Source organism: Macrotis lagotis, chromosome 1 (assembly GCF_037893015.1).
Source record: "Macrotis lagotis isolate mMagLag1 chromosome 1, bilby.v1.9.chrom.fasta, whole genome shotgun sequence".
NCBI classification, from domain to species: domain Eukaryota; kingdom Metazoa; phylum Chordata; class Mammalia; order Peramelemorphia; family Peramelidae; genus Macrotis; species Macrotis lagotis.
The window spans coordinates 802,941,150-802,956,807 of NC_133658.1; the positions used below are offsets into that span (position 1 = coordinate 802,941,150).

The following is a 15,658-nucleotide window of genomic DNA, read 5'->3' on the forward strand; positions in this document are numbered from 1 at the left end:
TTCCCAAATGGATAAAATCACAAATCCACTTGGCTATTTGAAGGTTGTTTTGCTGTTGTTGGGGTTTTTTTAATTGGCACATAAATTCTGTCTTGTAGTTGTGGTTTGATTATTACTGATTATTTGCTGTGTCATCTTAGATTAGTCACTTTCTTTCTTGGATCCTGTTTCATCATTTTTCTTTTTTGCAAGGCAATGGGGTTAAGTGACTTGTCCAAGGCCACACAGCTAGGTAATTATTAAGTGTATGAGGTCAAATTTGAGCTCAGGTCCTCCTGACTCAAGGGCCGGTTCTCTATCCACTGCGCCACCTAGCTGCCCTTATTTCATCATTCTTTTTTTTTTTTTAGGTTTTTTGCAAGGCAAATGGGGTTAAGTGGCTTGCCCAAGACCACACAGCTAGGTAACTATTAAGTGTCTGAGACCGGATTTGAACCCAGGTACTCCTGACTCCAGGGCCGGTGCTTTATCCACTGCACCACCTAGCTGCCCCTATTTCATCATTCTTAAAACAGATATACTAATCCCTTTGTTACCTCCTTCCCTCACAGAGCAGTTATGAGGAAATTGCTTTGTAAATTTAAAGTATCAGAGAAGTAGGTAACCTTTGTATACTTAGATGACAAACAAGCATTTGTTGAATTAAATGATCGAATTGACTATGCTCAGCTCACCTTATACACATCATGGTTGTTCAGCACAGCATCAAACAGTGTGTAGAGGTCATTTAGCAGGTCTACCACCTCAATGGGTTCACTCAGAGCTGAGATGGTGGTAAAGCCAACGATATCACTGAAGTAGATGGTTACCTGATCAAAGTACTCTGGGACCACAGTGGTCCCAGCCTTTAGAGCTTCTGCCACAGACCTGGAAGAAGAAGAGGGTGAATCAAACCAAGTCTAGGGGAAAACTGGCTTTGCTTTAAAGTAGTCTGTGAATGGGGAGGTTGTATTACATATCTCCCCATAGCATCTTTCATACATTTGTTTCCTTCTCTCCTTTGGACAGTTATAATAACTTCCTAATTAGTCTCCCAACCTCAAACTTCTCTCTTCTCCAATCCATACCTGCCTAAGTAATTTTCCTAAAGTACAAGTCTGACCATGTCACAATACTGCTCAAAAAAATCCAAGGTCTCTTTATTGATTTTAGGACAAAATAGAAACATCTCCATTTGGTATTTAAAGTCCCTTCCTTTCTAATTCCAGCCAATCTTTCAAGATTTGTTATACATTATTCCTTTTCTTGAACCCAGTTACAATCCACTTCCTGGTCCTCTTAGATTCTATTATGTCTCCAGTACTCTACTTTTAAATTGGCTGATCTCTCCGTGTTTGGAATGTATTTACTCTTTATTTCAGCCTCATAGACTCTTTACTTTTCCTGAAAGATCAATTTTGGTATCAAGTCCTATGGGAAGCCTTTCCTAAGACCCCCTGTTACTGGTGGGCCCCCCAATTATTTTGTATATTTTTCATATTTTCAAGAGCCTATTTATTTATATGAATCCATATTTGTCTTGTAACTCCCCCTACATACACCTATCATAGTATATGACCCACAATAGGCACTTACTAAAAGCTTATGGATTGCTTATTTGACTATTCAGTGTCAGAGTTTGCATGAGGGAAGCCAATTTTTCTGACTCTGAATCAAACCAAGTCTAGGGGAAAACTGGCTTTGCTTTAAAGTAGTCTGTGAATGGGGAGGTTGTATTACATATCTCCCCATAGCATCTTTCATACATTAGACAGTTATAATAACTTCCTAATTAGTCTCCCAACCTCAAATTTCTCTATGCTTTATGCTCCATCCTACCTCCTCCTCCGAGCTCCAGGGGCTTCCCAGATCAAGACCCCCAGGAGCCCTCTGGGGGCGGGGCTTATTTGGGAGACCCTGGATCTGGAGTTAGGAACCTTGAATCCTCATTTTGCTTCATATTAGCCATGTAACCACAAACCTCTGGAGTCATTTTTCTTCTGCTCATCTATAAAATGGATACAATATGTGCACTACCTGCCTCACACAGAGAAGTTGGAAGGAGAGTACTTTGGAAACAAAGCAAATAGAAGAAAGTTATTTAATTTATTTCAGTTATTGTTTAGCTGTTTTTCAGTTGTGTCTGATGGTATCATTTGAGGTTTTCTTGGCAAAGATACTGGAGTGGTTTGTCATTTCCTTCTCCAGCTCATTCACAGATGAGGAAACTGAGGTAAGCAGCATTAAGTGAGAGGGCCACACTAGTAAGAGTTTGAGGTTGGATTTGAACTGAGGAAGTTGAGTCTTTCTTACTCCAGCCCAGTACTGTGTGCATTCTGGCATTATCTAGCTGCCCCAATTAATTAACAGAAGTTGTTACAAGTAATAATAATGAATTTACCTAGAGTCTCACAAGTAAATAGCCATGGAGGGATGGGTTCCAGTCTTGCTGATTGCTAAGGACAAAGATTTGATTAAACCTTCCTACTTACTGGGGGAGCATCTGCGAGAGCAGCCTTTCTGTCTTCTGTTTCTCCAGCTCCAGTTCTTCCGTCCGCGCCTGGACCAGATCCTCCAGGTCATGGGAGTATTTCTCCAACAGCCGCAACATTGAGTCGGCCACACTGCTCTTCTTGCCTTGGTTGATGCTTTTAAACTAAGGATGGGAAGGAGATGGAGATCAGTTCCCCCAATGAAAAAGCAGGACCCCTTCCTTGGGGATTGGCCTGGGCTCTCCAGCTTGGAAAAGGTTTTACAGAGTCCCAAAGTTGTTTCACAAGTAGCAAAGCATTTGCATTTTGCAGTTTATGTAGCAATGCTGTATTATAATAATCACCATAACATTTATTAAGCATTTTAACACTTTTGAAGAGTTATGTATAAATGATCTTATTTGGTCTGTGCAATAATCCTGAAATGTAAGTAATTACATATATTGGGGAATGAGGGTGGAAGAGAGAATGAGAGAGACAAAGAGACAGAGACAGAGAAATAGAGACAAAAACAGAGAGACAGAGAAAGAAACATAAAGAGACAGAGAGACAGAGACAGCCAGAGACAAAGACAGAGACAGAGTAACAGAGACACAGAGACAGAGAGAAAAAGAAACAGATAAAAGAAACAGAAAAAGAACCAGAGTCAGACAAAACACAGATACAGAATCAATAGTCACCGACAGAACCCAGAGATTATAAAGATAATAGAGATACATAACACAGAATCAAATATAGACAGAACCAGGAGAGACCTAGGAACACATTTTCAGTTAGAACAGAAAATGGTAGAATTGAGAACAACCTTAGGATGCAGTGACAGAGTTAAAAGGGATCTTAGAGCATTAGATTTCAGAACTAAAAGGGACCTTAGGATCAGAATGTCAGAGCTAAGAGGGAGCTTTAGATCACTGATGGTTGGAGCTGGGAGGGATCTTGAAATTTATTTTGTCTGGGAACTCTGAACAATTTTTAGTCATATACCTTTTGGCAGCAGTTTTCACAAGCCTATGGACCCCATTTCAAAACCATATTTTCAAACAAAATACACAGGAAATATTTATATTTCCAATCAACCAGTCATTAAGCACCTACTATGTGCTGGGGTACAAAAAGGCAAATAAACAAACAAAAACAGTCTCTGTCTTCAAAGAGTTTTAAAAAATATAATGGGAGGACAACATGTAACAACCATATACAAAGCAAAGTCAATTAAACAGCATATAGAAAACCAACCATATTGAAACAATCATTAAAATATTAAAATTTCCAAGTTCATAGACACCCCCCCACACACACACACAAACACACCTTGAAATTATAACCTCAGGTTAAGAACTCTTTCCTGCTTGTAGTCCAACCCCCTCATTTTATGGAAAATAAAACAGGTTCAAAGAAAGAAAATTAATTGCCCGAGGTCACACAGGGAGTCGGTGGCAGAGCTGGGACTACTCTCCCTCCTCTAGCCCAGGCCTCTGACTGCATTCCTTCTCTCACTTGGTTAACCTGCTTTCATCAATTTTCCTAAGGCCAGGTGGGGTTGAGAGAGAGGAGGAGGGAGGGGGTTGAGAAGGGGAATCATGGGAGGATGTCATACTGAATGTAATCAGCCAATCCCCCAGGAATCATTACCCTGCTCAGTCAGTCTCACACCATCCATCACCATGAGGAATAGAACATGCTCAAACTTGTTGGGTCCCCTCCCCGCCTAATCTCTGCCCTCCTGAGGCTGCTCCATCATAGACTACAACATTAAGGTCTCACTAGGATTAGAATTAAAGAATGTTAGCACTCGGAGAAACTTCAGAGACCAAGCTGTCCAAGCCCCTTATTTTATAAAAGAAGGAATGGAGGTCCAGAGAGTGGAAGGGATGGGGGAGATAGTATGGCATAATGGAAAGAGCATTGGTGCTGCCATCAAATGATCTGGGTTCAAACATCACCTTGGATATTTAACAATCTGCGTGTGACCTTGAGTCATTTAAATTCTGTGGGACTCAGTTTCCTCATCTATAAAATGAGGTGTACGAAATAAATAACCTCGGAGGTCTCTTTTGGCTTCAGAGCTATGATCCTAAGGTCACAGAGGGAGTCACTCAATGGAAGAGACTGGACCAGATCCAGACTAGGGCTGTCTCCATCACCCAGGAATGTCTCGAAGGACAGAGATCATGTGACCACCCTTCACCATGGCAGCTATAGAAGTTTGAGCCAGAAAGGCAGCCTGTGGTAGTGGATAGAAGTGAACTGAAATTAAGAAGATCTGGGATCAAATGCTGTCTCTGAAAATGTTAGCCATGTGACCATGGAGAAGCCACTTATTCTCTTAAAAGACATACATTTAAGACTTGGTGGCTGATCTATAGCCAATTCTGTGTATCAAGAGCTCCCTACACAGATGGCTCTTAAAAGACATACATTCTAGGGGCGGCTAGGTGGCGCAGTGGATAAAGCATCGGCCCTAGAGTCAGGAGTACCTGGGTTCAAATCTGGTCTCAGACACTTAATAATTACCTAGCTGTGTGGCCTTGGGCAAGCCACTTAACCCCATTTGCCTCGCAAAAAAAAGAAACCCTAAAAAAAAAAAAGACATACATTCAAGACTTGGTGACTGATCCATAGCCAAGAGAGGAGGAGAGTTTCTGTATATCAGGAGCTCCCTACACAGATGGCACTACAAGTCCAGAATGAATAAATGTGAGTTACTATTCTTGTTATTGTACACTACTTGTAGCCTTATAAATAACACTGTGAGATAAGCATAAATATTATATTCATTTTTTTTATCACAGTTTAGCAAAAAGAACACAGAGGACCAGAGTTTCAATCTTGACCTGTTCTTTATGACCCATGTGACCTTGGGAAAATTACAGACCTACTATGAACTTGTATCTTCATCTGTAAGATGGGGGGATATTTTTGCATAGAAGGGATCTAAGATGATGAAAAAGGGCAAAAACATCACTTACACAAAAATATTCATAGCAGCCCTGTTTGTGGTGGCAAAGAATTGGAAATCAAGTAAATGTCCTTCAATTGAGGAATGGCTTAGCAAAATGTGGTATATGTATGTCATGGAAAACTATTGTTCTATTAGAAATCAGAAAGAATGGGAATTCAGGGAAGCCTGGAAGGATTTGCATGAACTGATGCTGAGTGAGATGAGAAGAACCAGAAAAACATTGTACACCCTAACAGCAACTTGGGAGTGATGATCAAACTCAATGAACTTGCTCACTACATCAGTACAACAATCAGGGACAATTTGGGGCTGTCTGCGATGGAGAATACCATCTGTATCCAGGGAAGGAACTGTGGAGTTTGAACAAAGACCAAGGACTACTACCTTTAATTTAGAAAAAAATGGCATCTTATTGTCTGATCTTGCTATCTCTTTTACTTTATGTTTCTTAAGGATATGGTTTCTCTCTCATTACATTCAATTTGGAGCAATGTATACCATGAAAGCAATGTAAGGACTGGCAAATTGCCTTCTGTGGGGAATGGGGGGAGGGAAGTAAGTTTAGGGGGAAAATTGTAAAACTCAAAATAAATAAAATCTTCGTTTTTTTTAAAGGTTTTTGCAAGGCAATGGGGTTAAGTGGCTTGCTCAAAGCCACACAGCCAGTTAATTATTAAATGTCTGAGGCCGGATTTGAACCCAGGTACTCCTGACTCCAGGGCCGGTGCTTTATCCACTACGCCACCTAGATGCCCCAATAAAATCTTTTTTTTTTAAAAGAAGAGACCTTAAGACCTAAATCACCGATCACATGATTGGCCCAGGGTCACACATCTATTAAGAACCATTCTTCAAAACACAGCCTCTTAATTCTAAACCCAATTCTCTTTTCCCTTCATCATAGTGCTATGGAGAAGAGAAGGCAGAACAGGTTGCTAATAAAAGGCAGTAGAGGGATGAGAGGAGGGACTGGTGACTTACCTGACTGAAGATGTCATCCAGGTTAGGTCTATCTTCTGGATTTTCACTCCAGCACAGTTTCATCAGTTTGATGCACTCAGGTGGCCCCTGATCTGGAGACACCATTGGACGGTAGAGGGGAGGAGGAGATACCACCTTCCTGATGATTTCTGCAGGAGAGATGCATAGGGATATCTCTTCTGAATTTTCATGTGGATGACCCTCCCCAACCCATGTTTGGAATGGATTCACTCATCATTGACACATTAAAATCTTTCTTATCCTTTAAGGTCTAGCTTGGATGATACCTACTCCACAAAGCATTCCTGATTCTTCTCCTCCCTCCTTAGTTCAAGGTTATCTCTCCTTACTCATGTGATTCACATGGATCTCTTTAGTCCTCAATACATTCTATTTTGTGTCATATTTATTTGTGTGCATATCCATACATGTACCCCCTCCCCTCCCCTCCCCTAACATTCAATTAGATTATAATAGAGGGAAGGCAAATGGTCACCAAGACTTAGACTTTAAGAGACCAGAATATGAATCCCCATCTTAAACTCTTATTGGTGGTATAACCTAGGGTATTATCTAAGTCTCTCTAAGAGCTTATCTAAGTCTCAGTTTCTTCACTCCATCTGTAAAGTAGAGCTCCTCTACTAAGGTCTTCATCAGATTCCACTTGTGGCAGAAATGATCCTGAATTTTTTAACGCTATGCCATCACCCTCCTTCATTTTTTCAGAGAAGGACAGTGAAATGTAGGACATCAGAACCAGAAGGGACCTCAAAATAATAAGTTACAGCTAGACAAGACCTAGGAGTTTGTTACATCCATTTACCTCATTTCACAGATGGGGAAACCAAGGCTTAGGGAGAAAAAATACTTGTACAAGGTTACACAACCCTCCAGATCTAGTATAGACAACAGTTGCTTAATATAATAAGGAACTCTTTGAACATTTATGTTATCACTATTGTGTCTCCATTGCTCAAGAATAGGACACAAGACAGACGCTTAAGAAATGTTGTTTGAATTTATTTGTTGTCTTCAGCATCTTGGGGATTTCATTGCTATGGGCAGCTATCTCAAGAATCTACCAGCTCAGGGGTGGCTAGGTGGCGTAGTGGATAAAGCACCGGCCTTGGAGTCAGGAGTACCTGGGTTCAAATCCGGTCTCAGACACTTAATAATTACCTAGCTGTGTGGCCTTGGGCAAGCCACTTAACCCCATTTGCCTTGCAAAAAAACCTAAAAAAAAAAAAAAGAATCTACCAGCTCAGGGGTGGCTAGGTGGCAAAGTGGATAGAGTACCGGCCCTGGAGTCAGGAGTACCTGAGTTCAAATCTGGCCTCAGACACTTGATAATGACCTAGCTGTGTGGCCTTGGGCAAGCCACTTAACCCCACTGCCTTGCAAAAACCTTAAAAAAAAAAAATCTACCAGCTCAAATGCTAAAACCTTAGTGGAAGGTCTTTTTGTTTCCTGTGGTGGAAAAATTCATTCCTGGTAGTCTGCCCTCTGGTGGTGAACCTCTCCATACTTAGCTAAGCCAGGTTTCAAATAGTAAACACAGTCTACTGATGGGCCAGTCCTTGAACCCTTTCCAGTTTGGTAGGACCTGCTAATACTTGTATACATCTAGCATAGTCTTTGGGAAAATGGAGAATTCCCTTCATGTCAGAAGTAAACACCAGAGGGAACTTTAATGAAGAATTAATCTTTTGAATTTATTTAATTAGTATTTTAAAAAGCTAATACCCAATTTTATTGAATATATTTCCAGTCAGAAAATTTCATTATGAATAAAATAAAAATAATTAATGACAAAAGAAATAACTCTTAAAATGTATATAGTTAATATCTGTCTAATAATAATGACAAAATATAAAAAATATAGAGACAATACCTATGATCACAGTATAAAGAGTAAATAGTTAATCATTTCTTGATTAAAATAAGAGATCAAAATAATTATACCCTGCTAAGGTAATTTTTTAAAGAATCATATGTAAATATGAATATATATGTGTATGTATGTACACACAGATAGATGAATAGAGAGATAGAGATAGCTAGCTAGATGATAGACAGATGATGAATAGATGATGGAATGATGGTGGACGAATGGATGGATGAATGGATGGATAGATGGAAGATAGATAGATGATAGATAAATGTATAGAAAGATGGATGGATGGATAGATAGATTAGATAGAAGTTTTATTTGATATATTTGCTTACTCCAGAGATAAATCTCTGATCCTGGAGTCAGGAAAACCTGAATTTCAAATCTGCCATCAGATACTTACTAGCTGTGTGACCTTGGGCAAGTCACTTAACCTCTGTTTGTTTTAGTTCCCTCAGCTGTTAACTGGAATAATGACAGCACCTACCCACAAGATTATATAGCAAGGATCAAATGAGATAAAATTTGTAAAGTGTTTGGTACAATTACTGTCATATAGTAGGTACTAAATAAATTTGAATGCTCTGAGCCTCAATTTCCTCATCTATAAAATGAATGTAATTTCATTTATATTGCTTGTATTACACAGTTATGAGCGAAGTGTTTCATCAACTTTAATGTACTATAGAAATGGGTGTTGTTATTATTGTGATGACTGGTTTTGTGCCTCACCTCACTTCTGCAAGCATCATTTCTGCTCTATAAAATGGGCACAATAATACTTGAGTTACCTAGAGTATTGTAAGGAATCACTTCCTAAGGCAAGCCTTTTCTGTTCCCTCCAATTTTTAGTGTTCTCTCCTACTTTAAATTGCCATTCTTCTGGCTTATCTGTAGTCATGCTATATTCCTCCATCCCAAAAGAATATCAACTACTTGGAAGCAAAGTCTGTTGCATTTTTGCCTTTGCAGCAGCTGCAGCTAGCACAAAGCCCCCATCACAAACATTAAATTGCTCCTGGCCCTTACATTCCATTTCCCATGTTTTAAGCACATAGTTGGTGCTTAATAATGACTGTTGAGTTGACTTTGCAAATGACATTTTCCTTATTTTCCTAATTTAATGATAAGTAGTTCAGTTTTATGTGAACTTCCAAGGAGTGATGTCTGGCCTCCTTTCTAAGTCTTTGGGATTGACCTCTGGAGGCCTAATGGGGGTTGTTGGACAAATGACTGCTTAAAATCCCTTCCTCCTTCCTTCTCTTCCACCTCATAAATATTTGGCAAGAGACACAGCACCTGGAACACACATTCTTGCCTCTGGGTGAGTGTTTGTGGATGGGAGAGGGAAGTCCAAGCGGCTGAGGGGTGACCAGAGCTCATTGCCCCAGCCTAGGGGATGGATGTACAAATCTGAAAGGTGGCAAACATAACTCTGCTTTCCCCCCTGTGCTGGGTGAGGAGAGGTTAACATCTGCCTGGGGAAAATTCTCTGCTGGGGGGTGGGACAGGAGAAGAGGAGTAGGGTAACATCTGGAAAAGTAGGTTGTGGACCCAAGCAGGGGGTAGAGATCATGCTGAGCTTAGTCTATGGGGATTCCTTGACAATATAACTGCCATGATGGATAAGATGAAAGAGGATGTAGTGTTTCATTCAGCCTGTTCCCCAAGCATCCAGGTCAGAGGTTGACATCTGAGGCTAATAGAGAGAAGAATGTTTAAAGACCAGGAAACCGCAGCAAAGTAGTTCATTATTTTCTCATAATGTCAAGACTATAGTGTAATAGAAACTTGGATCAAGAGTCATCAGACCCTGGATCTCACTTACCTACCGTGTGAACTTGGACAAGTCACTTCCCTTCTCTGGGCCACAGTTTTCCCATCTATTAGTGGAGAAGGGTTGCAGGCAATCAATTCGGAATATAGAATGGAATTTTGGCCAAAATCAATTTATTTTATTTTATTTCACTGTGTATATTGGTTGCAAGAGTTTAGTTTCTTTTTTCTTTTTCATTGCAGGAGGTAGGGAAGTAATAGGGAGAGAAAACCAATGCTTATTAATTGAAAAATGTAAGAAAAAAATTTAAAAGATGAAGAAAATTGACTCAGATCATTTCTAAGGGATCTTCCAGCCTCTGTATTTTATTTTGAAGGGTCCTTTCCAATTTATGTTTTATATTGCAATAGTCAACATTGTAAGTTCTCTTCCAATTCTACCTGCCATTTTATGTTCTATTATTTGAGGACCTTGCCAGACATGAAATGCTGTATTCTCTCACATTCAAGCTCTAACATTCTGTGCTCTCTGATCCCTTCCAAAGCTGAGATTCCTTGCTCCATGTGCTAAGATGCTCCCCAGCTCTGACATTCTATCTTCTATGGTCACAGGTCCCCAAAGCAGAAGATAGAACTATAGAGTCCCTTGATCTAGACACGAGACTTAATACATTAGATTTTTCAAGTTGTTTAAGTTCTATTGGATTCTAAACTCTATTTAGAGTGGAACTATGAGTATTACCACAATTCTAATTTGGAAGTCTTTCCAGGGGACTATAAAATTGTTCCAACTATACCATGAATAAGTCTGTATCCCAAAGAGATCAAAGGAAAAGGATACATATATTAAAATGTTTATAGCAGTTATTTCTGTGGTGTCAAAGAACTGGAAATTGAAGGGGCAGTTGGTGAATGAATGAACAAGTTGTAGTATATATTTATGATGGAATATAATTATACTGTAAGAAATAATGAAATAGATGGTTTCAAAAATATGGGAAGATTTATATGAAGTGATGCAATATGAAATGAGCAGAATCAGGAAAATGCTGCATACTGAAGCAGCAATATTGTAATGATAATCATCTGTGAAGGACTTGGCAAACCTGATCCATACAATGATCCATGACAATTCCAAAGGACTTAGTTCCAGCAAGAGAACAGTTGAACTCTGAGTGCAGATTGAAGCACATTTTTAAACTTAATTTTTATTGCTTTTTTTCTGCAACACAACTAATATAGCAATATAATTTGCATGATTTCACATGTACAATGGATTTTATATTGTTTACCTTTTTAGTGGATGGTAGGAAAGGGGCTAGAGGAAGGAAGAACAATTTGGAAATGAAAGTTTAAAAAATTATGTTGAAAGTAAAATTTTGAAAATAAAAAGTTGAGCACAATTCTTTGTGAGCAGCCAATACTTAATAAATATTTATTTAATTGAATTTGAATTTAATTTGACAAGGGTTTGATTCATGTTGAGTTTGTAGTCCTCTGGAGTTGGTAGTGAGGCTATACCCCTAAGGAGAGTGTGAACCTTCACAGCAAACATAAGCAAGGAGGAGTCAGGATTACATGCTACTGTTTGACAGCCACCTCTCAGAGTCCTTCAGTAGTAGGAGATGGAGAGAGAAGTCAGGTGAGAATCTGTTATAGTGGGACTGAGAGTTCGTGTGTGGTCAGTGGTTTATTGATTCTCTTTCCTTACTGTTGGCTTGTTTCCTTTCTCTGTGAGTTTCTCTGAAGAATTATGTATCCTCTTCTATGTTGCTGAGGTGCACAAGTCTTTGGTCATGAATGATGAAGCTTTAATAAATAAGGTGAATGAATCTTTAATATTCCTTTCTTGTTTCTTAGAACTTGTCAGTGTCAGATTCAGAGGAGCTTTATAGTCAGAGGTTGAAGGACCTTGACAGACACTGATAAACACCACCTCCATGAGATATCATTTACTGAGATCTCACAATTATCTGATACCCTATCAGCACAGAATAGTACAAGAAACACTACATCTAATTAGGTTCAGGAAATCTCAGTTTGAGGACTATTTTTCTAACACTTATTACCTAAAATAAAAAGTCCTTGAGAACAAGGACTATTTCTTTTGGCCTTTGTGTCCCCTAGCTTCTAGCACATTATCTGTCATTTACTGAGTGTTAAATAAAGGCTCGTTGAATGAATGAAAGAATGAATGAATGTGTGACCATGGGAAAAATCATTTAACCTACTTAGGCCTCTATTCCCCATAAAATGGAGATATTGTTGTTCAGCTATTTCTGACCCTGTGTGACCACATAGACCATAGCACACCAATAGCTTCCATAAAGGTTTTCTTGGCAAACATACCAGAGTGGTTTGTCATTTTCTTCTCCAGTAGATTAAAACAGAGATCAAGGGACTTACCTGTGATCACAAAACTAACACATGTCTGAAGCCAGATTTTAACACAGGTCTTCCTCACTCTAGTTCCAGGACTCAATCCACTAAACTGTCTATCTGTCCCTGAAAATGGGGATAATAACCTTTAATTTCCTTTGTTCATAGAATTGTTAGGGGAGAAAAGAATTTGTGAATAGTAAGGAATTATGGGAATGGAATTTCTTATCATGAGTCAAAGTGGCTTGTATATGACTGAATAAATATAATTTCCTTTTAAAAATAATTTATCTATAATTTCCCCCCAATTACATGCAAACATTTGTTTTTTTAAACATTTAACATTTTAAACAATTTTTTTAAAACTTTGAATTCCAAATTCTCTTCTTCCCTCCCCTTTCCCCTCATTGAGAAGGAAAGCAAAGAGATATAAGTTATGCATGTGTTGTCATGAAAAATATTTTCACATTATCCATGTTGTGAGAGAAAATATAGAACTTTCCCCCAAAATCCTAAGAAAAATAAAATAAAAAGTATGTTTTTATCTATATTCAGATTCCACCAGTTCTTTTTTAAGGAGATGGATAACATTTTTGAATGATTATAATTTCTCTGACTTTATAATTTTGGAACCCTTGCTTTGCATTGTTATATATATACCAGGGTTCTTCAAGACCTCCACATTATGTGAGGATGCCAATGGAAACTCAAAGACTATGTCAGGAGAGCAAAAAAAAAAAACAATCTCTAGGAATTCCTTCCTACTAAATTATAAAGACTTTGTGTTCAGGTCCAGCTGTAATAAGACTAGTTATTTATCATCTGCAAACCTGCCTATTTGTGGCTAGAGAAGGCTTCTTCACTAGCAAGATCCTGGTCAGTGGAGGGAAAGCATCCTCTTTGAAAAACTCTCATGGTACCTTGAATAGAGAATTGCCAGGGAAACAAAGAGAAATGATGTGTCTGGCCAAGAAGCCAACCCAATGTCTTCTAGGCTACACTGCTTCTCTAATCTGTATTACAATAGAATCACTGGACAATACAATGATTACAATCAACATCTGCAGTTCCTAACAATTTTATGGAGAGGGACATTTCTTCATGAATGACCTCCAACTGAAATGACTAAGTATGTGTTAAACACCAAAATGACAGGTCAATTCTCAGTGGTAGTTAGCTCTTTTCAGCACAATGGACAGAGGCCACCAAGGTCAGGATTAATTCCAGAGAAGAGCTTTCTAATGGTGGCATTTGAGGTATTAGTGGGAAAAATCATTTTGAGTCTGTGAGAGGTGGCAAGTGTCCTCTCCCCAGATACACAAGGCCAATCTAACAGGAAAACAGGTAAGAAAATGGCAGAGGATAAATTAGGTCCTACCTTCTTTTTTAAAAAAAAGTTTTATTTATTTAAGGCAATGGGGTTATGGGTGACTTGTCCAAGCTCACACAGCTAGGCCAGATTTGAACCTAGGTCCTCCTAATTCCAGGATTGTGCTTTATTCACTGTGCCACCTAGCTGCCTTGAGATCCTACCTTCTGCAGAAAGTCCTGAAGTGTAGTAGGGGGGCCCCCGAGTCAATACTTCTTGCAAAATGATGGCAAAACTGTAGACATCACCTTTGAAAGTGCCTCTCCATGGTCCTTCAGACCCTCTGAGCAACTCCGGTGCAGTCCATAACAACTCTGCAAAGAAAGCAGAAGTCCAATAGGAAAGGGTAAAAAGATAATTGGACCCAGGCATCAGGAAAATTTTGTTCAAGTCCAGGCTCTGACACTAACTAGTTGATCTACCTTGTGAAACTCATTTCCTCTCTCCGAGTCTGCTCTATAAAATGAAAGATTTGTTCTATGGAATGAATCTAGCTTTTCCATGGAATGAACTAGTTTTCCAATATTCTAAACCACTGTATATTTCCAACTTTCTATAATTCCAAGGAAGTGAGAAAGGTATTCCCTAAGCTTATTTCAAGTTGTAGATAATAAACTCTTTATGATCAGGGACTCAGTATGGGGTAATGAAAACAATATGAATTTAGAATCATAAGACCTGAATTCAAATTTCACTACTCACTACTTCTTTGAGGTGACACATATGCAATCATCTCTGGTCCTCGCTTTTTTTCTCATTAAAAATGAGGAGATTGAACTAGGTATTTTCTTTTCTTTCTTTTTTTTTAGGTCTTTGCAAGGCAAATGGGGTTAAGTGGCTTGCCCAAGGCCACACAGCTAGGTAATTATTAAGTATCTGAGACTGGATTTGAACCCAGGCTCCAGGGCCAGTGCTTTATCCACTGCACCACCTAGCCGCCCCTGAACTAGGTATTTTCAAAGGTTCCTCATCACTCTAACACTATAGATCAAAAGATTAGTATTTGTTTCTTGACAGAATAATAATAGTTAGCATTTGTAGACCACTTCAAGGTTAACAAAGCACTTTTAAAATATCTCTTTTTATCCTCATGACAACTCTGGAAGAAATGCCCCTTTTACAGATGAGGAGGGTCACAGATTTGTTAGAGGCAAGATTTGAACTCCTTACTCCATGTCCATTGCTCTATCCACTTGATTCACAGTATTTAGTTATGATGAAAATCAGTAGGTCACCTAAGAGGAGAGTGGAACTAGACATAAACATTAAAGAAACCAGGTTTTTAGAGGGCTCCCACAATCTCCTTTGGGAAGTCTTCCGGATCCCTTCTTTCTAGTAGCATGCACTGTATTCTTGTTATACATTACAGTTATTTGGGCTATGTTGTCTCCCTATAGAGACTTTGAATTAAATATGGGGTGCTCACTTCAGCAGTACATGTACAAAAATTGGAACTATATAGAGAAGATCAGCAAGTCCCCTGTGCAAGTATGACACAAATTTGTGAAGAATTAAATATGGGAAGGGAGAGTCTAATCTAAACAAGCACTTGATGCTTGTTAGATTAAATTACAGAACACTTTTTCATTGGGTCTTCCAATATATTCACTAAATGATTTGAAGAGTGAAATTTCAAGGAATTATATGAAATGATTGAAAGAGAAACTTTGATAGAAGGGGTATGCTTACTGCCCTATATCACTTCATGAATTAGAACAGATCACCTGTAATTCCTAAGGACAGACCCTAACCACCAGATTAAAAAGAAATACATACCTGGTCAAAGTTCTCTACGAAATAGAATTTCAGTCTTCTGTTTATCAAGATAT

General features: G+C 38.8%; 1 protein-coding gene and 1 non-coding gene across 2 annotated transcripts in view; one reads left to right on the forward strand and one right to left on the reverse strand.

The window, feature by feature from the left end:
* GUCY2F (guanylate cyclase 2F, retinal) overlaps window positions 1-15,658 on the reverse strand; it is a 59,447-nt gene that overhangs the window by 24,971 nt on the left and 18,818 nt on the right. Inside the window, exons 11-14 of the mRNA XM_074188896.1 lie at window positions 13,994-14,143; window positions 6,415-6,563; window positions 2,472-2,635; window positions 675-867 (exon numbers count right to left, since the gene is read on the reverse strand). Of these exons, the coding sequence (XP_074044997.1) occupies window positions 675-867; window positions 2,472-2,635; window positions 6,415-6,563; window positions 13,994-14,143 (656 nt within the window). The remainder of the gene's footprint in view (window positions 1-674; window positions 868-2,471; window positions 2,636-6,414; window positions 6,564-13,993; window positions 14,144-15,658) is intronic.
* LOC141510540 (U6 spliceosomal RNA) lies at window positions 15,248-15,352 on the forward strand. The gene has a single exon (XR_012475008.1). It is a non-coding gene; the product is annotated as a U6 spliceosomal RNA (small nuclear RNA).